General features: G+C 43.0%; 1 protein-coding gene across 2 annotated transcripts in view; it reads left to right on the forward strand.

Annotated features, from left to right (window-relative positions):
- luzp2 (leucine zipper protein 2) overlaps positions 1–27,725 on the forward strand; it is a 172,954-nt gene that overhangs the window by 88,148 nt on the left and 57,081 nt on the right. For both annotated transcript variants that reach the window (XM_047331699.1, XM_035629100.2), the window contains 3 exons: positions 14,217–14,334; positions 20,148–20,218; positions 24,705–24,786. In XM_047331699.1, coding sequence (XP_047187655.1) covers positions 14,217–14,334; positions 20,148–20,218; positions 24,705–24,786 — 271 coding nt within the window. The remainder of the gene's footprint in view (positions 1–14,216; positions 14,335–20,147; positions 20,219–24,704; positions 24,787–27,725) is intronic.

The following is a 27,725-nucleotide window of genomic DNA, read 5'->3' on the forward strand; positions in this document are numbered from 1 at the left end:
GCGCTCGTGTAACTGTAAATAGCCCTGTTCCAGTGCTCGGCAATTAGCACCCAACTCTCTGTGAAAGTAGCTATTAGACAAGACAATGACGAGTCTGCCGTATGAAGGAAGGTATCAGATATAGTAACTGGATAATTATCTGAGTACGGCTGGAATAGCATCGGAATTTCAGTGTTTTTTTCCTTCAAGGCTGCAGATGCCCACATTCATTCTTATCAACTGAGGGTGAAGACCTCCATTAACCGTGGAAGATTGGCGGCATTTGTAGACATGATAGATCATTTCCCTTTTTGTCGATGCATATTGTAGCGTAGTTCATGAAAAGCTATGTTAATGGCCCCTGCAGATTAGACTTCAAATTTATACTTAATATGCTAATACGGCGTAATTATGATATAAAATCCATGCAGATTAGCTCGAGCATCTTATCCTTTTCCATGCGATACATCAACACGTTCAATGTATGATTTTCCTCTGTCAGTTTGTCACTTTTGATGGATTTTCCGCCGAACATGGTTATGATAAAAGGGAGATTCGGTTACATTGGCCTGTTTGCATCACAGTAATTTGTGTATGAATGATGGGTGTCGTCCCATGGAGATTTGCATATGTTGAAGGTGGAGGGGATGTGCGGCTGTTTGCACGCTTAATCCAAGGTTGTCCCTCTGACCCGAACGGCTCCAATCCGCACGCCGCCATTTGTCATCTCACTCATCGGACAGGACCCCGTCGGCACTTTAATCAGACGTTGTTTTGCGTATGCGCCCTTTAAAACTGCCGAAGAGCGAGGCCATGTGTGTTTAATCACTGCAGGCAGTAAAGTAGAAGTGACGCACATTTAAAGGAACTACAGCCTTTGTTGTGAACGTAGAAACGACTCTTCTTATGATCATCTTCGCTAATGCTTGAAGCAACACAATGTGAGAATTGCTCTCGGCTACACTCGAGGTCTCCCTTCAGGTGCCAGGTGTAATTCACTGTCGTAAGTTTCTTTTCCCAGTGGTACACATGTGCACTTGTTGACAAGCTGATGGAAAATAAAACCGGCAACCTCAAAAGCCAAAGAACCATTTTTGACTGACAAGGTAGAGCAATGTTACAGGATTTTACACGGATAGGAAGACATAGTTTAAAGGTGTGCTTTTTAGAGAACTGAGAAGTATTGAAAGGAGCAGTGTGAGCGGGCGTGGCGTGTCTCTGAAGAGCGAAGCGTGGTGAATGTTATAAGGCAAAAGCCCAGCTGAGATTGTTGTATTTGCACTAATTTACCAGAGGTTGGCTGACGTTCGCATGCCGTTTCTGGCTGCTGACTTCAATCAGAGTCTGTTTCGGGGGGGGGCGGGCGGGCAACCGCCGCTCCAGCGCAGTAATTCGTCTCCACTAGTTAGCTGCTAGCTCCAGTTTATGGTGTTTGGCATGTGACGTATGCCATAAAGCAGTTACAGGTGTACTGGCGGCGCTGCACCAATGACAGACATGCAATTTTCAAAGTTTGTGTACCATCAAAAGGATTCTGAGGCTGTTATTTTAAGGTTAAAGAAAACAACAACCACAGTGTTGCTTTAACAACAAAAGCCACTTTATTGTATTACTTCTTATCAACAGGTTAGAATAACACTGTACTGTACTCACCGCCATCGCTTCAGTCCTCGAGGACATGAGTGTTCTGCTGGTGAAAGCCGCGTCTGACTGCAGTGGCGAAATAAATGCATGGATGAAACAAAGTGTTCCCTCATTTGCAACAACACGGCGGAAAATTAAAGCTTCACTTCAAATATTCAGAAAACCCTGTCATCATCCTTGCCATCACTGGAAATGTGACAATGTGACAAACTGCATCTTATAGCACAATTATTTCATAGAAGAGCTTGGTTCAGCTCAGGAGCCATTAAAGTCTTGTTATACTTTCTTTAAATTATAATTTGTCCCGATGGAAATACCATTTGCTAGAAGCTGTTTCTCAGTCTCAATCTTGTTGTGGTGATCAATGGTAAAGCTGTTTTTGGTGACTCCCAATTTTTCCCAAAAGGCGGATATCAGTTCTCCCAATCTATGTCAATATTTTGTACCGTGGTTAGTGAACGCATCCTGCGGCAGTTGTAGTTATCATCTTGCCTTAATTAGTTCATTACACATCCCTTGCACAATATCTCGAGGCACTAATATGACAAATACATTGGAATGCAAATGGTAATCTGTGCACATTTTCAAAATCTAATATGATAAACTGCTTACCTCTAATTTCTGTATATAGTTTTATCTTAAATTGGAGGTGTCCCATACACTTTCTGTTCATCTGTGCCTCACTGACTTTGGTAGTATGAGGTGAAACTTAATCAATAAAATACAGTTTTGTTGTTTTTTCGAAATATTTCTAGGATTATAAGAAATCAATAAATGAACGTTGTCTGTGTCGCGCATGTAAACTCCAAAAACTCAATTACCTGCCGGAGCAATGTCAGCTCTGCACTTGAGGTCAGACAAAATGCTGCTTGTAGCTTGTAAGTGTGTTGAAAATCAGTCCTGCAGCCCGTGTGTGGGCTGGTTCTTTGCCTGAGGACGATTTGTGGAAAACCAGCAACAACATCAGAGACAAAACACTGAAACAAATATCCACCAGAGACAGTGGTGCTTTCCTGAGCTTATAAACTGCACATTTAATAAGATTTGTAAGAGAGGGGGAATGGAAACGCGCAAAGTGCAGTAATAGGAAGGCTTTTTGGGGCAGATATGAAGTTATTACGTCTCAACATAGAGAACATCTATGGACTTTTTCATTCTCCTCCATCTGAACTATTTATCCAACACATGATTTAACCACAACGTGCTGTTTAATACATAGACTTTTTCAAATGGCTTTTTGACGACCTTGCAGACTTCTCTGTGATCCTACTCGGCAAACGTTTTTTTTTTTAAGTAGATGTTTTTGCAGTAGATCCCTCTGACATTTAGTTTCAGTATTACCCTTTCTCTTTTCCACCAGGGCAGTTCAAGGGCTGATTTGGAACCGGCGCCTAATCTGGAACCAGTTCTTTGTGTTTCGAAAACTGGTTTCCAGAGTGGCACCAAGTCTTTGCCGGTGTAGAAGAAGTAAAGAATCGCTTGCGTCAGGGGCTGGGGGCGGGATTATTGTGACCAACAAGACCAACAAAAACTATGTTGTGACTGTTGATGAAAGCATAGCCGCAGTGGTTCGCGGAGGAGCAAAGCCCGGAGCAACACTTCAAAAAAGATGCTGTAGTTCGCCATTGTTGATGTTGTGCTTGAAGTCGTTGCCAGAGAGAAAAATCCGAGACTTATACAGTGATGTACAGTAATGATGTGGCTCTATGTGAGTCTACTCTATGTAAATGCAAACTGGTTCTTGAAGGTTGCGCAGGTTGTACCATCTCCGAACCAGCACTAGCACTAGCACTGTTCACTGTTGTCGAAAAGGGTTACATGTGAATTGATCAAAATGTCCTCGTTGGTCATCTTATTGTTTTCAGCTATCTGCATTAAGTTAGCCATGGTGACAACAAGATTTACCTCTGCTCGCATGTTTGACTTGGTCTTAGCATTTGATCTCTTTGAACAGTCCTGACTGCCGGTTTGCGCGAGAACCGGAGCAGTGTGGCGGGCGCAGGGGATACACTATACCAACAGAACAGTAGTAAATGTGATGAAAAGCTCGATGGGAGATTTTATTAAAGAGTCGGTGAGGTGGCAAATCGCTGAAGGAGTAAGAGCCAGAAAGCCAACTCCGAGGTTCAGCCAAAGACGGGCGCCCAGGAACTGTCAGCTTGCCTGGAACGAAACAATAGATTCAGATAGTCTTGCCTACTCCAAATTGATGATACAGCCGCCAGTGGGTTTCTCATCCAGATGGGATTGGTGCACCAGCAGGGTAGTTAACCAGTAATCAACTCACATCCGTCTTCCAATTCCAAATTCTCCACCCCAGCCCCCCCTGAAGTTAATACATCCTCTTGTGTTCTCCCTGAGTGACGTTTGGAAGTCGGGCGAAGAGGCCTCACTGATTGCCCTTGATGTGAATCAAATGCATCTGTCTGCTTGTTGCCAGTTCCCAAATTCTTAGCCAACGATCAGATGAAAGGAAACAAGACACGGGGCAACACAGCTGGTGAATAAGTGCCATTTTTCAGTATTACATTTTCTAGATTTATATGCGTTGTGAAGGATAAAAGCAAAGCCACTTCAAAGATTTGTACTGTTATGTACTGCACTGCAATACAAATAAGGGTCTTGAGTATTACACAGGAGTTGAACAGCATCAGCTGGAATCAAGACTATCTTTGTTAACATCAGGAGAAATAAGTGATGGAGTTGGCACAATAAGTCCCTTAATTGATTATTTGATTTACAGAAAATTAACTAGCAACTCATATTTTCTCGGTTGTGAGGATAAACTTAATATAGAAATTGGAGCTCTCCAGATGCAACTTCAGGATTTTGGAAATTGTGATGGAAAATGTGTATTATATTTCTAATATTTTATAGCCTGCGCAATTAATTTAATAATAATTACGCTTTTATAGTTTTAAGCTTGAAGGCAAACAAAGAAAGATGCACAAATCACACGTTCATCATATTTGATATATGACGCAACTGTGAATCTTCCATCTAATATCAATATAGTTAACAAAATGAGCTGGGCAAAGAGGAAACCGCTCAAATCCTTTACAGTCTGTTGGGGCTTTGTGAGGTAACACTCACCCCTGCAATGCAAAACTTAGTTTCATAAATGCCTGCTGGACACACGATTTACCCAATGCAGCATGCATCATATGTAAGGTTGTTTAAAGTTCATGTTTTCTCCAGCTGATCTGTCACTCTGCATCAGGTGTAAACACACGGATGTATTTGAGGGAGTGGTGCTTAGTGTCATCCCAATGGCTGACATCCTCCATTAAGCTCTTCCCACCTGCGCTAACCGATTTCTGTGGGGGAAACCCTGCAAATCCATATTTAACACCAACTGAAGGTTTTGAGTTTAAGATGTGTGTTTTTTTAAACACTGTTCTTCTTGTTGTATCCCTGTATTACTCTGTCTTACCACTGCAATGCACGTCTTGTACACTGTAAACGGAATCTCCATAATATGGTGCTTTTCCCATCTGCATCCAACATTCAGCTGACACTCTGTGAATGTGCGACTGAACAAACAAAAGGCATCCAAGCTGCCTTCATGGAGCGCGTGTGCTCATGGTTAGGACATGGGAAGTTGTGTATGCGGTACGCTTGGCGATCCAGTGGATAAGTCCTGAGAACACCCCTGCCACACAGGCTAACAATTTGGCAAGCTAACAGGTGGGGAAACGTTATTCAGGAAATGACAAAGGGAAAAGATGAGGCCGTAGGGAATATCTACATTTTCCTCAGACATATTATACAGTAGAATGACAACGAAAAAGAAAATGACAATATATGGACTTACCATCCACTAAAAAACGAGCCTCTGGGGCCATTTCTTACCCCACTTTGAAGGCAGCACATGTTAAGACTCTTGAGTTTAACATACAGTGCTCCATGACTGGATAATACATGGGCCAATCTTTGTGCTAACTTTGACAGTTTCTCATGTTGGGCACTTGTGTCACACTAAGCTGTTGCCCACACTGTTGCTCTGACGGATTAAGACTGGAAAATCCCATATTGACGTTGGAGTGTTAATGTGGCGAGGATGTGGCCCCCTGGTGTGAAACGACTTGTTTCTTGTGGCGTTCCCCAACCACTCTTTTGAGACAAAGCTGGATTAGATGCTGTAATAACATTTCTCTGAAGGGAAAAGGTGAGACTCTCCCACGCGAAAGGATGCGCTTTATCTTTCGCAGTGGCAGGAAGCATCGATGTCAGGCAGGATACGCCTTTCAGAATAAACCCCCCAAAAAAGGAGTCCACGCTCAGTCCCTTTTAATTAGAGCACAACTAGGACTGATGCTGGAAACACAGTGTTGCGCAGCTTTGAAAAAGCAAAGATGGGTATAATTGCATTAGATACAATCAAAATCCGAGGATTTAATTCAAGCAGGCAACCGTCGGAAGAACCCGGGATTCTTCTTTTAAAACCATCATTTGTGCGAAATAGGTCACAAGATGAGAGATTTTGCCATCGGAGGACTGGAATGAGTCACATGAACATCGGGCAAAAGAAAGACACGGGAACTGAACATTAGCATCGCTGGGATTATACCATTATGCAGCCCTCTCCTGTTTGACATTGTTGATGTATAATAAGACAAGAATGTGGGGTGTATGATAAACAAACGCATTGTGAATATGTAATCAGACAGAAAAAGAAAAAATTGGGAGGGAGGGAGGGTGTCTGGCATTGACCCGGTAAAGTAGAATTCAAACACAGGCTTTGCCAGACACACTCGTGGCTTGACTGCGTGCGCTTCATGTCACTGTGCAAATAATTTGGATTGTACATGTCGGAGAGAGTGTGTATTGTCTGATGAGCTCAACCCAAGCAGAAAATGGAGAAATACACTGAGGTCTTACTTTTCTCTTTACGTACGACTGCAGGTAAAACTGAGCAGGAGAGCGATTTCATCATTCGTGTAAGTCAAACTGAAATGAAATCTGCGGTTTTCCAATTAAGAATGAGCATCGTATCAACAGTTTTTCTTTTTTCAGGTATCTTTTAATGACCTAAGCTGCTTTTGCTAGTTAAAGTTTCACATTTCTGTTGAGTGTCGTGTCTCATTTGCGACTTGTTTTGACATTTGCATTTCGCGACAGTGCGACGTACCTATCTGTCTAGAAACAGTATTGTTTCCGAGCACATGTAGGGAATGATAGAGTATTAAATGTCGAGGGAAAGCAATTGGCATCTACTTATGCATGAAAATGCCTGCAAGTAACCACTGAATTATTCATTTAATATGCAAAGTATTTCTATTTCAATGCCTTAAACCTCCCTTGGTGTAAAATTAGGCAACTTAAGTGGAAAACAAATGAGAAAGGACTCACTTTTCAAGGAGGAGAAAATGGAGGCACCTCATATCACCTTCTTATCACAAGTCTCCACCACTGTATATCAACCGTTAAAAAAGAATAATGAAAACAAGTCAGTTTATATGTATTATGTATCTGGTGGATTGTTGAGACGCGATTAACCAGAGGTCAACTTTCTCTACACACAGAACAAGACTCTTAATTCATTTATTCCGTAAACGCTCTCAATTTCTTACAATTCAAGAAAGAGTGAAAGATGCTGAATATATGCATTTATTGCTCATGTGTAAAATTGGTTCGGTCTACTTTAATTTCATCTGTCTAATTGATTATACTGGTGCGCACCGACTCTCATTGTCGGATGGTTCATGTTTTCAAGCAGTATTTTGAGTGATATGATCAGATTGGCATTTTATTGTAACAAATTCAAATTTTATTGAACTCGCTTATTACTTTTTTTCTGCTCAGCTTTATCAAGTTATATACAATTCTTCTTTTTAACTACATGTCATAGAATCTTTTGTTCAGTGAACCAAAATGTAAAAACATCATGTATTTTGCTGAAATTATGTGTACGGGTTACAGTACTGCAGTAATGCCCAGGAGGGCATAGTGTGATTATCCATGGCAGAAACATAGCATTACATAAAGTACATACTAATTGCAAAGAATGGAGTCAGTAACACTAGTAAAGGGGGAAAAAAGATTTAATGCTCATGTCCATAAATGTGAAATTTTCTTAGAAAAACACTTGTGGACACTTCAATAAAGTAAATCATATCTTTGATGTACGCTTCACTGAGAAGACTAAAATACAAGATAAAAAAAGAATAATCACTAATATTTGCCTACACAACACATCACAACTGAAACAAAAGAGCCATAGGTTCAACATAAATGTTTCTACTGCTACAAAATGTAATACATTTAAAACGTGATGATATATCAGTATTTTTTTCTTAAGTGAACAAACACAGTGTAGGTTCCAGAGATTTCCTCAAAGTTCAGTTGCGTTCAAGGTCCGTTTGACATTAGTTTGACCTTAACTGACGAAACAAAATTGGCTTCCTCATCACCGGCTGTTTCATCACTCCCCCCCCCACTGAACAATTAAAGACGATTCAGTGTCCTATCACGCATGCAACTAATATTCCAGCATTGTCGCCAATGTTTATACAACAGTTGGCAAACAAACATGACTGACTTCTGTTGCAGATGTTGAATGGCGGATCCTGCTCCAGGAACTCATTAATTCACTGTCGGGGCTCGGGCAATACCCCTTATTAAAACTATTACAGATTGTTATTTGGACCCTCACTTTATTGCGAGTACTCACAGGTATCAGTCCCCTAAATATACTTTTTTCCTTATCAATATCCATGCACTATTCCCTGGGAAATCGGTGAAAATGTCAAAAAGAAAACGCCCCATCTTGCAGAGTTAAAAGTGATTGCTTTTCCTAGATCCACCCCTATTGTCAAATCTGTGCCACAGTTCAATGTATTCCTTCTTGTCCCATCTGCCCACCAAGTTTTGTGTAAATCTGCTCCGCAGTTGTTTTTTTCTTTTCATAATCCTGCTGACAAACAGAAACAAACAAGCAGACGGCGGTGAATACATAACCTCTTTGGCGGCGGTGGTGAAGGACGAGAGTCTGTCTCTGTAGGATCACTGTGATAATTGGTGAGCGATAAACTTCTTCCCCCACTACATGTGCCATATTTGGTGACTCTGATCCATAAACTGTCAAACCAGGAAACGGAGGACAGCACATAACACTGTGGGGCAGGAATAGGCTGCAGGGCATCCCAACGGCACTGTGGGTGTAAATTTCATGTTTGAGTTTGGTTTTGCCCTGAATTGACCCTGTCGAGCAGAACTCAATTATTTGGACTAAATAAGTTATGAAAGCATATAAGTTTTAAGTGTTGTTACTTGCTGCTGCAGAACCTTTCTAAGCTTTCTGAGCCGCAGCAGTAACAGGAAGATGACGTGGTTGTTACTAAATAAAGTAAGCTTAAAGGAAGGAATGAACAAAGTCATATTTTTGCGAAAAAGAGCCTGACAGACATTTCAATTTGATTTGGTGTAAATCGTCAAACATTTTGGATGACACGCTTCAGTAATACATCCTCAAAGCACAAAGCTAAAGAAGACAGAGAAGAATGAGATCTCATTTTTACTCAGGTCGGAAGTATTTCTTCATCTCCAAGACCAAGACCTTCGGCTTTTATGGCTATTTCGGCTAAAAATGACAGATTCTTGGCTATGTATTTATTATGATCAGTACATTATGCATGTAGTTGACAAGTGGAAAGATTGATTGATAGAGCTTAGATTCGGCTGTGGGCGAGTATTACAAATAACAGGTCTGGTAGAGGAAGGGGGGGGTCCAAAGACACTGAGCCCTAGGGAACCCTTTAATTTGTCCTTGTCTGAACTGCCGACTGTCTCCTGCAAATTTTTTCCAAAAATAGCGTTGAGAGTTCATGCTGGGGTGGGGGAGACATCAGGTTACTCAACCTGCTAACACACGGAGCTCCCACTGATTGTTATACTGCTGCTAATTGCCAAGCAGAAGACGGTGGATGACATCAAAAATGTCAGTATATATAGATAGTTTTTAATATCTCTTTTATGTGGAGCCATATTGTTTTGATCTCTATCAATCAAAAGGAAAAAAACAGGCAGAGGAAGGATTCCACACAAAAGAGATGGATAAATTAATTACAACTGTTTTTTTTAAATGGTACAAAAGGGACCATGCATGTTGAGATAGATGTGTGCAGAATGATATTGTTTTTAATCTTAATATTCTAAAGTCTGAATCCAGTGGATACTGGAAACTTACACTAACCAATTTTTCTTTGAGCATTTTCTGTAAAAAATCACGATGCCATCGATTTATTGTGGCTTGCTCTCTGCTCTGCAAAAAATGAACAGGTTAGGAAAACTTAAAATGTCAAGGCAAATACTGCACTAGATTTTCAATCTCTTATACGTTTTTGAGGAAAATCCCTCTCAGTTTTGCCAATAACATTTTTTTGTTCTACTCTCAAAGCTAAAAGACATGCCATTCATCACTCTAAATTAACGATTATATTTGTAAAATTAAATTTAGAAATTTCTATACTAATTTCAACCAAGACACTTTTGGACGTCACGTTTCCCTTAAAGAGAGATGAGACGTGGTTTAGCGTTTTGGACACAAGCCCTTGCAGAAATGATCAGTAGACCCCACTCCTTGTGAAAACCCCTGCAGAATTGCCTTGTAGACCCTGATGGTCTAAATATAAAGTTGTCAGCATGAATTAAGGTTTTGGGGGGGCAGCTTCACAAATGAAATGTAATTAATAAGCAGCTTGAATAAATAAGCCATTATCAGCCAAGCAATTTTAAGTCTTCGCTTCCACTGCACCTTGAACTTCAACCCACTAATGCTGCCGGCTTTTTATGGTTATGTTGCATGTTGTGTCACCAAGTACGGTTTTATCCAGAGAGATGTTTCTTATTGTCAAGGTGAATGGTGGTGAATCCGTGACACAATTGTTAGGGCACAAAAGGAAACTTGCCCACACAGGGTCAAGATTTAAACTTTTAAGTTTCTGCTTGTTGATGTAGAACCGAATCATCATCATCTGACCGATGTCATAAAACAGAATTTGCTGTATTTAGTTTCCCTCTGTCAAAGAGCTTGATCGAGGCTCTTGCTCTTGCACATGTAAGTAGTTGTAAGCTGCATATATATATATATAATTATTAATTTTTTGTGATTGCACCTAAGCTGTGACAGTGTTTACAGGCCAAAACAAAGCGGACCAGCGCTCTCTCTCGCTGTGAGGCCGGATGCCACAGCCTTGGCTTCCTTTATTGAGCCATCGCTTGGATGTTGGCTGTATAGTGTGGCGGCGTTGGCGTTTCCTTCAGCCTCAGCAGCAGGTCCATTTCACACTGCACGGTCAGTCTCATATAACTCAAGAGAGCCGCTCGGACTCCCCAAGGGTAAAGAAATGTTTGTCCTCCATAATCCGATCCAATAAATGATGCCTCCTCCTCAGTCTTGGGAGTTTGATGAGTTTCATAAAACAAAATAGAGAACAGGACGGGGCTGCGTTTTAAAGTGCAGATGTCTGAAATGAAAGATGTCATTCTCCCATCACTGTGGCCACGTGCCTGGTGGGGCCATTTCTGACCATAAGCCATTTTTGTCAGGCATCGCACTTCTCTGTCTTGGAAAAAAGGGGGATCTTTGTTCAGAAGGAGGCTGATATCACTGGACTCTTAGGAGGGCACGGTACAATCATGTAGCTGTTACCATTGGTTTGTTGTTGTGAGCAATGTGTAAGGGATTGTAGGGGTGGGGGGAAAAAAATCCAGAATGTATGAGAACCCTGAGATGAACACGTTTCTGTGTCAGTTGGCTTCAAATTATGTGTCTTACTCATTTCACACACACACCCAAGGGCCTATTCCATTGGGTAATGAATAATATGGCAGACGGGGAGGAATCTCTCACCTCATCTTTCCCTCTTGCATGAACCGGCAATAAATTTCCCGCCAATGCCATATGGTGGCTAGTCATGTGTGGGATTCAGTGGTGCCATGTTATTTATTTATTTCCCCAGGTGTTGCTTTTCTATTAGTGATTTATGTGTTATTGTGTATGATCTGCTGCTGGGATCTGTGACATGGGGGAGTGCAGGGACTTTTGGACGGCGGCCCGGGCTGAAACGGAGCCACGGATCCAGAGTAATGTATCAAGCGCTCGCCTCCGATCCGTGAGCACTGCAGTTTTCTATCTCCCCGTTGGACCTATATGCAAGTGAGGAATGGTCAGACAGACTCTGTGATGAAGAAAGAGATGCATGTGAGAAAGGGGGGAGCTAAGCAAGTATTTAGCAAGGAATTCTTCAGCTATGTCAAGCGCATATGCTTTGCTTCAAGCTCTTGTTATCATTTGGAGTTTCTTATTAAGGACGCAGCAGAGAGGAACCTTTGGTTGTAGAGGAACTGAAAAAGTAAAAAATCAGTTTTACAAGCTGTGCCGCTGTGGTTAACTCTTCATCCACCCCCATCTCCCCAAATTATAATGTACAGTATATCCTACCTGTATTATTCCCAAAACTAAAATGTTTTTTCCGGAACATTAAAGTAAAACACTTCACTGACAACAAATTTAATTTGTAAAGCAGGATTAACATTTTTTCGTTTGGTTCTGCCACGCAAGATTTGAATCCTGATCCCCGGTTTCAAAGCTTTGTGTATTATATAAATATAATATTTAGTAAACAGGTTTCTCTGGATCGTGGCAATATAATTTAGTTAGTATTTTATTTAATTTTTTTACAGTTTTTTCTCAATACACCAATGCAATTATGAATCGTAGAGGCCAGATACAAAATGTTTTTGTCTTTTCCAAGAGTGGCAACCAACTGCGACGTCACCCATTGGTTTTGCGAACCAGCGCCACCTGGCGGTGGGTCTGACTCAGAGATCGTCCACTGCACGTCCACCTACACCTGCAGCCATGCTGGACGCTACCAGCTGTCAATCAGGCTTTATCCAGCGCTTGAATACATACCGTGATTTATCGTCTACTGTACTCTAATTCGGACCATGATTTATGAAATAAACATCATTTTGTATTGGAGAAGACTTGAAACTAGCGATAAAGACTATAAACTCCTCAAGAAAATCTTTACTGGCGTTATGAATCAAATAGAGAAGTAGAGTCATTTTCTCATAGACGTCTATAGAAACTCTTTTTGCAACCGGTGGAGTCGCCCTCTGCTGATCATTCCAGAGAATGCAGGGTTTAGGCGCTAATGCATTGGCTTTATTTTCTGGTGCTATTTTGTACACATTATTATATATAGTCTATGGTTTTTACCAACCCATCTTACTGTACCTATCATTACTCTTACTCTTTAAATCTTGAATCTTATCGACTACAGCTTGTTCAAGCTGAGTAAAATTGGTTTATTCTTTGTGCCACCGTGTGTTTGTTTGGTCAATCCCTCAATCCAATTTTCCTGTTAAATCAGTGTTGTTGTTTTTATAGTTTTTCTTTTTTTTTTCTAACATTAGATGAGTTACAAAGCTATGACCAAAATGAACTGGGGCAAATGAGGATAACAGAGTGAGGCAGGGCCCTTTTTACTCACTGACCTCAATTTCTCTGCTGATGAACACGCCTCGTAAAAACTACCTTAAATAATCTGATTTCATTCCTTTAATTAAGATTACATAATGGCACGTAACTTTTCTCTTTTTTTTTTTTACGTTTCCTCTGCACACTATCTGCAGGCTAGTAGAGTGGATGGGCTCTTTTGTGGCCGCTGTTATAAAGAATTACAATTAGAAGACTCGAGGGCTCATCAAAGTAATCAAATTCACGGGCTTTGGGGGGAATTTAGGGCCTCTAGGTTCTTTTATTAGCAGGGTAACATCTTTCAGACTCGATTTTCAAACACTTTCCCTGAGGACTTGTTGCTTCCCTCAAGGCAATAAACAAGGATGTTAAGATAAAATGAAAAATAGATTTGGCTTTTCTTTGCAAATTTTTTAGATTTTAGTCAGGCAGAGAAGGGGAACATTGGAAGCCATAACTCTTATCCTGTAGAAAGAGGAGATCAAGTTGTTAAAAAGAAGAAGAAGCCAAAGTCCAAGTGTCAGGTCGTCCAACTCCTGAGGTTTCTTTCCCCTCGCGCCCGCTCACCTCCACTTCTCATGTACGTCACTCGGTTCGGGATCGCGCTGTGTCATTTATCACGAAAAAAAGGGAAAACATTCATTATTCTTATCGTTCGTGCAAACGTGCTCTGAAGTGATATTGGCCTCTGTGGAGTTTCGGTTTCGCAAAGAGAAAAAAAAGGCGGATTTGACAAATTTGTCCTGCAGAATTTTTCCTTAATAATTGGATTGGACTTCATTAATATTTAAATGGAAATACAGGGGCAAACCTCTGGTCAAAAGATCCATCCCCCGCCAGACGAGCCCTCACTTAATTGGTTGATTGAAAGGAATTTTAAGTTTTTTTTCGGCCCTCTCTTTTCTTCATCTGTGCTGAGTAGATATTAGTTTTTCTCCCCTGTTGCTCTACCCGTAAGCTTGAACGATGGCGCCTTTAATCCGGTTTTAAAACACCTCTCTCTCCCACGGGTGCCAATAAAGAGTGTGGAACCCCCCCACCCTCACCCCCCCGGCCCGTGGCAGACGTTTAATAGTGAAATCTCCCCCTCTCTTTACCTCAACAGACAAAGCTACGATGGGCTGGAAAAGAAGCTGAAGGAAGTCTTCAGTGAGCGGAGCAGCATCTTGCACCAGCTCTCCAAGACATCCAAGGAGCTGGACAGCATTAAAGGAAACCTCCAGGTTGGAATTTTTTACTCTTTCTCTCTCTGAAATAGATGCTGCAATGTTTGAAGGGGCTCAGTTCGGCTTTTGAGTTCTGGGCCAAAAGGTAATTTCCCCGCCTCTGTTTTCTGGCCATCTGATGACCGGCGAAGCCACGGCTCCCATCATTTCATTTTTTTCAATCAGCCTGCTGTACAGCAGCAAACGTCGCGGTCGTCAAATATTAATGTGCAAATGTTTTTCCTTTCCTTTTTTTTTCCACTTTGGTGAGCCCGCCCATTGTTGCGCTTGCGACGTGTTACTGGAAGTGCAGCTGCTGAATAAGCAAAGCACAGTTGGGAATGCATATCAATTCATTAGTAAGCTTCTCGTTGCTTTTTAGCAATAATGAAAAAAAGGCCATTACAAAGAGGCCCACTGAAGCGGAGAAAAGAAAGATAAAGTAGGGGAAGGATGACAGGACTATCAGTCCAGAAACTTGAACAGTGCTGCAGCCCAATTTCATTTTTTTCAATTTTAAAGTCGTCAATACTCTGCTTATAGAGTAACTCCATGCCGGATCGTGGACAGAGGGAAAAACAATACAGTCTCTCGTCCCTCCGTCATCCCCATGTTCAGAAAGCATGTGGTGCTAAGCCACAATATTCAACTATGATATTAGCAGAACCTGGGTTTCGCTTCTCGTCTAAGTAATTAATGACTATACTGCAGAGTGAACACGACGCATCATTGCAGAGTAGTCAGGTGAGTTTAAAAATATTCGGGAGGAAATTAAAAGAAAACAGAAGATCAGAGCTGCCTGTAATAAACATATGTCCTATTGCTTTGTGCTCCAACGTCCTATGACACATGACACTGTCCAGACATTTTCTGGAGTTTGCCCTTTCACACATGACAGACGCAGCAGGAGACTGTCAGTCACACGCGTTGGACGATGTCACGATAACGGGACAATTTCCGGCACAACCCTCCTTTGGCATCTGGGAAGAGCAGCAGGAGGCGACAATTACGCGGCGGACAGCAGGGGTTTTTTTGTTTGCAGTCATCGACATGCACCGTATCCTCACACGGGCTCACTCGCACACTTTACGGACATTTTACTAAGGCGCGGCTGTGAGGAAAAATTCCGTATTTTGCGGACATTTGCGTTTCCTCACACGCTGTACAGCCGCTCTGGAAACCAGCAACAGCCGGAGGCAGCTGTTGCTGTGTGCACCAACATGATTACCTGTGCAACGGAGAGACTCCATTAGGGATCCGCTCGCTCTCTGTTTCACCGCTGAACTGCCAGATCGTTTCACGACCGGTGAGAAGCTCGGACCACTCCCGTTTGTCGCCCCTCCGGGTCCGTTTTCTCGGTCATGGCGCCGCGGAGAAAACAGCGTTGTTACAAACGGTGGTCTGAGCTGCAATAAATGAAAGTCGCGATAACTGCTCTGCTTGTATCCCCTCATCAATTGATGGCGCACATTTATTCTGAAAGGGACTCATGGATCTAATTAAACCAGCATGTAAACAAACCTGTGGCTCTCGTGAGACGCAGGCTTCTGGTGATTTTCGTTTTTTAATAATAAAAAATGCAACGTATTACATTTTAGAGGGGCCTGTTTTTAAACACCCAACCCCCCTACTCCATTTGCATATGCTTGGTGGTGGGTTTTGGAAAATTTTGAGCTCATTAAATCAGGACTGAAAACGAAGATGCAAAAATATAAACCCCAACTCCTACTGTGAGGGTGAGTTTGCAGAAAGTTTCTGTATTAAAATTGGGTTAAAAGAAAAACTTGTGGCCGGTGTTAATGAGACCCATTATCCCTGTTGCAAAGGGAGGCGTCTGTTGGTTCTGCCAACTGCCGGTGTCGGGACATTTGGTCAGGTAATGTACCTTTTTTTAATTCTGTAGATATTCAAATTTTTTATTTAATTTCACTAAACACAATCATCCCAGTGCCAGATACCGCACATCACTGCCCACCAGTCGGGGTGAGACCGGCTTCATTACGATTCTTGGCAATGGCGAGAAATGAACAGAAACTCAATTATACATTCAGATATTTTAATCATTTAGTTGGGTTTTTTTTGCCGCATTAGTGGCAACAGTGATCTCGCAGAACACGTCCTCCCTCTTGGACACGTAGGCCTGCTGGATGCTTGATGCTGGATGCTGGACGCTGGACGCTGGATGCTGGACGCTAGATGCTGGATGCTGGACGCTAGATGCTGGATGCTGGACGCTGGAGGCTGGACGCTGGATGCTGGACGCTGGACGCTAGACGCTGGACGCTGGACGCTGGATGCTGGATGCTGGACGCTGGACGCTAGACGCTGGACGCTGGACGCTAGATGCTGGATGGTAGACGATGGACGCTAGACGCTGGACGCTGGACGCTAGACGCTGGACGCTGGATGCTGGATGCTGGACGCTGGACGCTAGACGCTGGACGTTGGACGCTAGATGCTGGATGGTAGACGCTGGACGCTAGACGCTGGACGCTGGACGCTAGATGCTGGACGCTGGATGCTGGATGGTAGACGATGGACGCTAGACGCTGGACGCTGGACGCTAGATGCTGGACGCTGGATGCTGGATGCTGGACGCTGGACGCTGGACGCTGGACGCTAGACGCTGGACGCTGGACGCTAGATGCTGGATGGTAGACGATGGACGCTAGACGCTGGACGCTGGACGCTGGACGCTAGATGCTGGACGCTGGATGCTGGATGCTGGACGCTGGACGCTGGACGCTGGACGCTAGACGCTGGACGCTGGACGCTAGACGCTAGACGCTGGATGCTGGATGCTGGATGCTGGACGCTGGATGCTGGACGCTAGATGCTAGATGCTAGATGCTAGATGCTAGATGCTGGACGCTGGCTCTGGACGCTGGACGCTGGATGCTGGACGCTAGACGCTAGATGCTAGATGCTAGATGCTAGATGCTGGACGCTGGCTCTGGACGCTGGACGCTGGACGCTAGATGCTAGATGCTAGATGCTGGACGCTGGCTCTGGACGCTGGATGCTGGACGCTGGACGCTGGACGCTGGACGCTGGATGCCCTGTGTTTGTGCACAGCGGTAGTCTCGAGTGATAGTCCCCTCTTGACAGCGTGTTGACGTTTTCAGGCGTCCGGCAACTTCTGTGGGCCAATAGAAAAAGTAGACAATCAAACAAATGAAACAAAGACTTTTTTTTCTAAATCCGTGCTCGTTCCTCCCATGTGTCTGGAAAAAGCTCATGTCGTCTGGCTCCCATCATCCCCCGGGGGCCGGCTTTGATGTCTATTCACTCCGGGCTAGTGAGGTGTTGGCATCCGTCTGCGCCCATGGGCCCGGCGCCAGCTCGCTGGCCGGGGCAGGGGTTGGAGTGTGCTGTGGAACAAAATCTATTCGGCGGAAGGGGGAGGAGGGGGAAACATCATCTACATAGAAGACCATCAACCTTTTAAAAAGCGAAATCAAGGCGACGGGGAGAAGCATCCGGTATTTCTGGAGAAGATTTGACGGAGCAAGTGCTTATGGTTTTAATGAGTTGCCCCCCAGGTGCGGGTCAGCGACCCCAATAATTAAACTTTGCGTGGCGGGGAATTTATTCTCGGCAGCGGCTCCTGGTTGAGATCTTCGCGGAGCAGTTAGTACAAGAATAGGACGCTTGTTTCGCTGCACCTCGCGGAGGCCGACGGCGACGACTTGAATCGCACTTTTTAGAAGATAACCACGAGACGCGTGCACACCGGAGTTAAAAGTAGCTGCTCTGTTGCTTTAGTTCAACGTCACACAACCTGGAGGGAGTTGTCGGTGATCTTATACAGTACCTCCCTGTATACTACTATTCCTCATTATTATTGTTATTATGATTTAAAGTAAAGCAATAGTATAATGCTAGGACAGTTTCATCTGTAGGATAGTCACTTATGAGCTCCTCTGAACATTTTCTCCATTTAGTTTTGATACTAAAATACAGGATGTGTAAATTAGCCTCGTATTCACTTCAACAGATTTTTATCTATATCCATATATTGTACGCCGATTTATAACCACCGAAAACCTTTTAGGCCACGTTTTACAATCTGTAACACTGGGCCAAGTTTGGTGTGAAATTAAATGCTTTATGACAGAATGTAATTGAGGCAGTGGAGAATAAAGTCACGCGGAAATGTCCAGTATCTCACACACTGTTCTCGAGACTTTACCACCTCTGGCTTTTTTGAATAGGTGAGTTTATATCTGACATCTTTCACGTTAAAGTCTCGTTCAAGCGCTTGGACTGAAAGTCATGTCACTACGACGGATGCAAAACGAACAAATGGGACAAAAATGGCTGTTTTGATCATCCTGATAGAGTATCACGTCATTTTGTTGAAGTACTGTCGGACTTTTGGCATCGCTGGCACCCAGAACGTTAAACTGCAAGCGCATTCAATCTGTGAAACTTTTTTTCCTTTTCGCGACAGTAAGCTCGTTTTCAGATGACAAAACAACGCTCGTAAAAATTTGTGGCCCGAGCTTTTATCGCCCTTTCTTCTTTCTCTTTTTTCGGTGAATAATGATGGAGAGGCGGCCATTGCACGCGCGGCTCTGTGACAGATGATACGAGTCAGTGAGTTCAAGGGGATGTCGCCAAAGAGACAATGCGAGCGCCGGTGTAAGATTTGCTGATGTTATAACACACCGAGCCGCTTATTGTACGAACTGTACAGTTTTGCCTCAACGCGATCTTATCTGAACATTCATTCCTCTGCTATCAAAGACCCGCTTCTTCCTCCTCCTCCTGAACACAAATGTGCGTGAAGTGAAATCAGAGGCCGGGGAGGAGGAGAAATATCTCCAGGTGACAGGAGGAGACGGTCTTTATGGAAATGCGGCGCTAACTGCCACAGATATCACCTCCGAGCACAATTTTAAAAGCAGCTCTCTCTCCCTCCGTGTCCCCGTTTTCCTGTCTGGGAATTCCTGTTTCGGAGCATAGCAAATAAAAAATATATATATATATATATATCTTGGAGGACTTGTAGGGCAATCAGAGACCTGACTAATCCATAATTACCCATCAGGCAGGTGCTCGGGCGCCAGTGGAACCCAATCTGTTCCTCTTCCTGTGTCCTCGTTAGATGTTTATCACCAGAGAGTTTTAGGTTATATAACCGGAATAATTTTATCCTTTGGTGCTTAACGTTCAGTTTGTCCATGACTCATGATTAACACGTAAGACTTTCAGTGTTGCTTGAAGGATCTCGCGACATTGAGAACCTGAGTGCATTTTGAAACGTTACAGGAAATGTGATACTCGCCCGTTTTGAAGCATTTTGGTGTGACTGAGAGCTTTTCCATTACACGCCCACCTACACTTATAGACTGCAAAGACACCACGCTCTGGTACTCTATTGTCTACTTTTCTCCTAATGAGACTACAATTTTACAAAATGAACATCACGCTGCATCGAGGAAGACTGAAACTGAAACTAGCTACCGAGAACGTAAACCACTCAGGAGAATGTTCACTGATGTTACAAAGAAAGTGAGAAGAAGAGTCATTTTCTCATAGACTTCTATAGAAATTGACTTATTTGTTTTGCGACCAGTGAGTCGCCCTCTGCTGGTGATTCCAGAGAATACAGGTTCTCAGGCACTTCCACGGGGGCTTCATTTTCCAGACCCGGCGACTACGTCCATTTATACATACAGTCCATGGTTATGCTGTATATTATCTTTGCCCTGTCTGTTGTGGGTGCTTTGAAATTATTCTCATTTTGAAGTTTCTCATGTAATAAGCACAACTGTTTTTACTCCCTGTGGAAAAAAGAGTATATTTTTCCTCTTTCTCTCTTTCAGTCACTGAAGAATGATGAGTCAGTGGCCAAGACGGACGTGCAGAGGATCCTGGAGCTGAGCCACAAACAGAGGTAACGTGAGGCATCGTGAATGACAATTAGAAAATCACGTGATAAAAAATGTGTATCGAGGCGTGTTTTAATCGTTAACTTTGTCATCAATTAAGTGTTACATAGGCATGAAGCCGGTGAAACGTTTCTCTAATTTAACTATAATGTAGCTATTCTAGAGAACAGAGGGATGTTCAAGTCAAGGCCCTGTTCCTTTTCTCTTGTGCGATGTTATATGACTCAGAGGTGGAACTTTTCTGAGGCTGTGAAGCACTCCTGGTTAAATCCGCAGAACAAAAGATGAACCACTTTTGCTCGAAAAAATATCCGCTTCTTCAATAAAACGGGAAAGGCTGAATCACGGATACATAAAGAGTTGAGGGTAGAAGTTAATTACGAGTTTCCAAGGTGCATATTGTAAAGAAACAATTCAATCACTAAGCTCAAGATTCTGGTGCTGACTGATTCAGGAACTGTGGTTGCTGCGTTGAGTTTTGAATTAACAATCGCTTCTATTTGCACTTGGCCTCTTCTCCATGGCAACAGTGTCTGAATATCATGGGCGTTGAAGTATTCTGAGCTCTCCACCATGATAAACGGAGACCAAACACAAGATGTTAGAGATGAAGTTGCAATATTTATAAACCTAATAGATCACTACATTATCCCAGAGTGTCACGCTCCTGTGATAAGTTGGCTTATCTGCTTCATCAGGTGGCGTCTGATCAGATTTGATTGATAATTACCTTCCCACCAACCCCACATTCCCTTTATCCAATTAAATTGAAGGACATATATTACATTTTTTTAGTTTTTCCCTTTCCTCTAGTGTGTTATAGGTTGTTTTTTTTGTATGTTAAAGGTCTGCAAAGGTTAAAAAAAAGCCACAAGTCTTCTTCAGTCTAATTCAGAAACATTAGGGCGCGTAATCCTTTTCAAGTAATAACCCAAATTAAAATGACAAACCTGAATAAGAGCACAACATGTCATCAAATGAAGAGGATCATAGAAGGAAGTAGAATTTCAAAAGTCCATACGCGCGCACTACATCGAGGCAGGTGTGTATTTCTGGATATGGAGTGAAAGCATATGCTTGTTTCAAAGATTAAGCCATGCAAGTCTAAGTACACACGGCAGGTACAGTGAAAGTATTCAGTTTAATAAAATTCACTGAGGAAAAATAATGAACCAGTATGAACGTATCGAGTAATATTTAAGTTCTGACGATTGCTATCAAAAAATGTATAATGAATTTGTCAGCTGATTTGTGAAATTTAAAAAAAGGCATGGGCATCTGTTTTTATGGTACGTTATTTATATGAAAGGGGCAGATGATATGAGATTTTTCTTCTCCAAGCTCCTTTTTCATTCGTGGAATTAGAGTGTATTGTTTTGTTTTGTAAAATTGTTTCTGGATTACACTGAAAGGAACGAAATGAACTAATAGTTGCTGTGGTTGGCGCGATAGCTTCACCGCATGAGGGGTTCTGGGTTCAAACCCAGCGGCCTCTCTGTGAGGACCTCCCTCCACTCGCGCCTCCTCCCACACAGTTGAGGTTAATCGGAGACTCTAAATGATCTGTAGACGCGGTTATGAATTTGTTGTTTGTCTATATGTTCATGCTCCAGCCCCCACAGTGACCCTCCGAGGATAAGCGGCACAGATAATGGATGTATTGCTAATTGCGATTTTAAAAAAGAATATTGCGCTCATGTTGGATCACACGGCAACACGCTGATTGACACAATAAGGTTCCGGGGCATTTGAATAGTATCTCATGCACTGTTATTGATGCTGGTTGTTCTGAGGTTTGTTTGTATATGACAGTGTACACAGAGGCAGGTGAATATTACATAATATCCAGAAATCCTTGTTGTATTTTCAAAGATAATGTTTCTGTCTTTGCATTTTCATTTTTTTTTTTTTTTTGAATGAATACAAAGCGCACCAAGTGTTTGCAAACCGCATTTTCATTTTGCAAGCGAGTCGTAGAAGTGCGTACCTAAAGTGCTTCACACGTTAGGACTGTCTGACTAACGTTGTGTATAATGAGGCTGCTGATGATTAGTAGTCACTCGTGGTCCATGCGCTCGCCGGAGTGTCGGCCTGAATGAAGTCAGGCCTCCCGCGTGCAGTATCCTGATGGCCGATCAATAGCCTTTCCTCTAGTTCCATGGCAGCTCTCACATGTCATCAAGCTAAAGGAAAACGTGAAGGAGCAGTTTGGCGCCGTGTCGCCCACCCAGCATGTGTGCGCCCCAATTGCATTTTAATTTTATTTTTTGGTTTCAAAGTGTTATTAATCCACCTCTGGAGTTCCACGTCTGCCAGCTGTGATTACCGGCAGCCTCCATCACGGCAGATGCAGACAGGTGATTCATTGCAAGTCATTTATTTTTTGACATCTCTTAAAAGCGATTTGATTGCTTTCTGAAAATAAGGTTTGCTACAAACTGTAATGCCACAAAAAAAAAATAATAATCAGCCGTTTTCCAACGGAGCAGGTGCAGACTGTGGCAGGTTTCAAAGTTTCTAAACAGCAAAAAAATGAATTAAACGTGCTGCCGACCTCATCTGTCTCGCGCTCAGCGCTCTGTGCCTTCGACATACGTCGATCTCACGTTCACTGCCCCCCCCTCAGTTGTGATCTTGTTTTAGGGCTGCACAGTGGCGTAGTGGTCAGCGCTGTCGCCTCACAGCAACAAGGTTCTGGGTTCGAGTCCCGGTTCAAGCCAACCGGGGCCTTTCTGTGTGGAGTTTGCATGTTCTCCCCGTGTGTGCTCTCACTCTCTCCGGGTTCTCCGGCTTCCTCCCACAGTCCAGAGACATGCAGAATGGGGTTAGGTTCATTGGAGACTCTGAATTGACCGTAGGTGTGGAATGGTTGTCTGTCTCTGTATGTGGCCCTGTGATAGGCTGGCGACCTGTCCAGCGTGAACCCCGCCTCTCGCCCAATGTCTGCTGGGATTGGCTCCAGCCCCCCCGCGACCCTTAAATGGATTAAGCGGTAGACGATGGATGGATCTTGTTTGTACAAACTGTTTTTTGCCAAGTCTTGAATGCAGGAGAATATAAATGAAATGCCAAAGCGGCGGGTGCAGTTGGCTGAGCACCGTCAAGACAAAAAAAAAAAGAGTTTGCTGGGCTGAGCTCATGCCAAGAGACAAGACCACTGGTATTCAGAATAATGCATGAGAGTGCGTGGCTGTCGGGCAGCGGGACTCTTTCCAACTAAACACCGAGCGTTGCCCTGAGAGAAACCGCCGCTCGACCGCGTCGCGTACTTTCAAACTTTCATCCGTGCATTGGAGTAAATACACTGTCATGTCCAAGTCACGGTGCTGCCTGCCGGTGTAATTTCCACGAGTGTTTTTTTGAAACCGCTGACCCACATCGCTTGCCAAGTTGATTCATAATTCAACATGCACTGATATTATATGTTCACAGGAGCATCACGCGGCTCCGAACGCCCATCAAATCTTAATGTATTAACATATTATGTTGAACAAATAATGAATGCATCACCAGTCTTCACACGGCAAGAATTAAATCTGTGTTGAGCGTTTCCGAATGCTCATAGGCTACTACATGATTCTACATAACGAATGACACGCCATGTTTTTTTTATACATCTCCTTATTGACCTAGAATAAAGGAGCCCTTTCCATTTAGGGCTCTTACCTCAGTGGATGTTTGTTGACCTGTGCATTATCGCGATTGGCCGCACATCTGAAGAAAAAGTGGCAGCAGCACAGCCTTTAAATTCAAACAGGGCAACAGAACCAAAAAGAAAGACAGAAAGAAAGAAAAAAAGATCAGTATATGTGAAGCTGTTTTTGAGATTAAAGAAAAATAAATGCAAAAAAACGACTACAACAACAAATGTTTAGACACCGCAGAGGAGGACGTCGTGCCAAATCAATTAGTTTGAATGTGTGAAGGTGTAAATGAGGCTTGAACAATTCAACAAAAGCAATTTACAGCACTTTTGGCAGCCGGCTCAGCAACAAATTTTCCACAAATACCTCCCCACCCGATCGCTAACTGTGCAGCTTATAAAGTGCTGATGTCTGCAGTGTTGCACCTTCGTCGAGACAAAGTTTTTACCGTCAAAAAAAGATCTTCACAAATTAAACGTGTGCTTCTTTATTCCTGCGTTTGCATTCACAAATTGCTTTTCTGCGCGGTTACAAGTTTCACTCGTACAAAGATCTTTTACTCTCCAGTCATAGCACATTTAAATACCGTTCATTCATTCAGCTTTCTTTCTTCTTCTTTTTCAAACTTAAAACAATTATGTTAACGCTCAAAATTTCCAGGAACTTTTTTTCGGGCTCTTTTTTTTTTTCCACAACGGAAATTAACAGACTGAAAACTGCTGCACTCAAATCAGCTCCTAACCCAAAGCGGCTCTGGACGTGTTTTAAAGGAAGCCATTCTGTGGGCAGTGGGGGCCTCCGAGGGCGTGAGGAGGATGTGCTAACCGAGTGTTTTCTCACCTGACAGGGAGGAGATGAAGTCCCTCCAGGCAGCCTTGCAGAAGCAGCTGGACGAGGCAAATGAGAGAGCCGAGAAGCAGCAGGCCACGGTAAGACAGAGCTGACCCGACTGTCAGCATCCGCTCTCCTCTAACCAGCACCGTCACCTGTCACACAGGGCCCTCCGTCATCCACGCCCGCTCGCCCCAACACCTAATTGCAACTCTCAGATACACATAGCCGAGGGATTTGCGTCCTCCAGACCCCCACGCGATATTGAATGAAATTGGACAAAGGCATTATAACCCAAGAACATGTACTCATCTATTATATATTCATCTATCTCTCCATCTATGCCAGCCGATAAACTGCTACTTTGCTTCTAATTAAATGTCACACAGGTATCTTGAACACAATCTGGCCAGTTAATCACTTGGCCCCAGAAAATAGCAATAAAAATTGCCCGGCACCATTTTCCAGAGCTGAAAAATTGCTCATTTTGTTTGACTGATTGGCCAAAAGATTATATTTCTCACATGAGAAATCTGAAACAAGCGTGTATCAAACTTTCAAACTGAGTGGTTCCGGCGACGGATCATATCATGTCACATGTCATCTCCCAACCGAACTGTCAGTCATATCAACATGAATCATTTCACTTGACCATGATCTTCAGCATTTGAATAAAGAAGCTCATAAGAATAAGGAGTGTGGGATTAAGTCGTTTGTAACTATGTTACATCAATGTGTCAGGAACATGGAGGCTGTTAAAAAGAAATGAATTAAGTAACATGAATGTAGGAATTGGATCCGACATCAGCAGATTCAGCCGATGTTAATGGACTCTGATCAGGATCAGCGCCAAAAACATAATGGCGACATCCCAAGTAATAATTCCACGTGTAGTTTCTACATTAAGTTGATAAAGTTCAGCTGATTGTATCGTCATCATCACTACTTACCATTTCTTCTCACCTAAAGTATCTAAAAACATGTTTTATTATGTTTTTTTATTATTTCCTCTTATTATTATAAAAAAAAAGTTTTATCCAATATCATTTTATAGCCACAAATATCAACATGTAATTTAATATCGGTTTGTGTGGACCCCACGAAGACTAGTGAGCACTGATGAAAGAGCAAACAAATGCAAATCGACATGAGAGAGATGAAAAAATTAGGTTCAAGAATATTGCTCTAGCCTTGAGAAAAAAATGTTTATTTAAAGTTGTGTATTCATATCTTATTTGTATTGTCCTTCACGTGTATCCTCGTACCGTTCAGAGAGGCCACCTCTCTTATCAACCAATCCCCTGAAGGCCGTCATGCGGCCCCGACAGCTGGCAGCTACAGGGACACAGGAATGCGTCGGGGATTTTCATCGGATGCTAATGAGAAGCTTGTCCCGGCTTCTTCACGCACAGTCAGGAGGTTCAGTGTGCTCTTCTGTGACATTATGACCAACAATCAAGTCGTCTGCGCTCTGTGAGATAAACAATCATTTCGGTGACATTCTTGCCATTTTCCTCAGACCAGTGACAAGTCCCGGTCGCCGGGTTCTTACGATCTTGACTTTGACATTTATATGCTCCGCTAGGCGGAATTTATAGCGACCGCCGAGCGTCGAGGTTAAAAAGAAATACCCGTGCGTCATGCAAATGCCACACGCGTTCAACAGGACGGTAAAAACGCCGTATCTGCTTTAGCAACCGTGTCCGCACGCGATTCGGCGGGAGAGCGAGGCGCGTAAAAAGAAAAATAATCCGGCGAGAATCAACAAGGGCGATTGATCGAGGCACCTCGCTCGCAGGAATGAAAATATTTACCACAGTTTCTGATGTGCAGAAATCATCCAGAGCACACACACGGGAGACAAGATGGAAAAGTAAAAGTACACATACCGATAAGTATGAGCAATGAAATTCCAACCAATGTGTATCTCACTGCAGAACTCTGCACGAGGAGGGGTGTTTGTGTCGGAGACAGCATTTTGGTGATTTCCGCAGGAAGTAAATATTAAAATGTCCCTCCAACTTTCATTATGTTGTTTAGAATCCGTCAGAATTACCGGTGCTAATGCAACATCATCGTCGGACTGTGCGACGAATTCATGTTCATACCTTTTTAAATGTTTTAAAATCTGATTTGACTTCCTCATATTCTGTAGCAGTGGAATATCATGTTCAAATTACAATGAAAAACAGAAAAAAACATTGGATGTATGGCCAAGATGTTTGGTACGCACATTCATGTCCTACTCAGGATTATTGTACAAACTTGGGTGATGCTTGAACTTTTCATACAGCAAAACCAAATTTAGAATTTGTCCAATACTAAAATTGTTCCCATTAGCCTCAGCTGTTCATTGTGTTAAGAGCAGGCTAACATGCTAAGCTGTGTCCCAACTCAGGGGCGTTACATTTGAAGACCAAATGTATCCTTCCATTCCCGTGCAACAAAGGGTCCAATTGGTGGAGACTTCCCGGCCCAAACTATTCCAGGATTCATTTCAGATCCGTTGCTAGGCGACTGCGGTAAGGGGGAAACATGCTGGTGATGGCAAATGGGAAATCCAACGTAGACCAGACCGCCTCATTTCGGTCCGGCCTTTGCGGTCTACACAGTCGACGAAGACCACCCGCCTCTCTTCGGCCCCCATAGACTGCGTCCTCTGAAGAAGGCGGCTTTATCTGCAAACATCAGCATGTTAGCCTTCACATGTCAACATTTACAGATACAGATCTACCTGTTAGGTTTGTTATTTGATAAATTCATATCGCTCGACTGTGAAATTAATCATCCAATAATTTCACGTCGACATGATTGAGGAAATATTAGCTGTTGATATAATTTCCCCCTATTTTTCTCAGTTTTACTGACAGAAAATAGATGCTGCACAAATGTGTGTGGTTTATCTATTCATTTATTTTCTTCTAACCGTACCCGGCGGCAGTGGCGGTGACTGAAACATGAACCTTGATGTTATCATGCCCCGGCTTAGGGATGCGAGTCCTCTGGTGAAGCTTAGTCTACTGTTCCCCGGGGCGCA

This window comes from Scophthalmus maximus, chromosome 4 (assembly GCF_022379125.1).
Source record: "Scophthalmus maximus strain ysfricsl-2021 chromosome 4, ASM2237912v1, whole genome shotgun sequence".
Taxonomy (NCBI): domain Eukaryota; kingdom Metazoa; phylum Chordata; class Actinopteri; order Pleuronectiformes; family Scophthalmidae; genus Scophthalmus; species Scophthalmus maximus.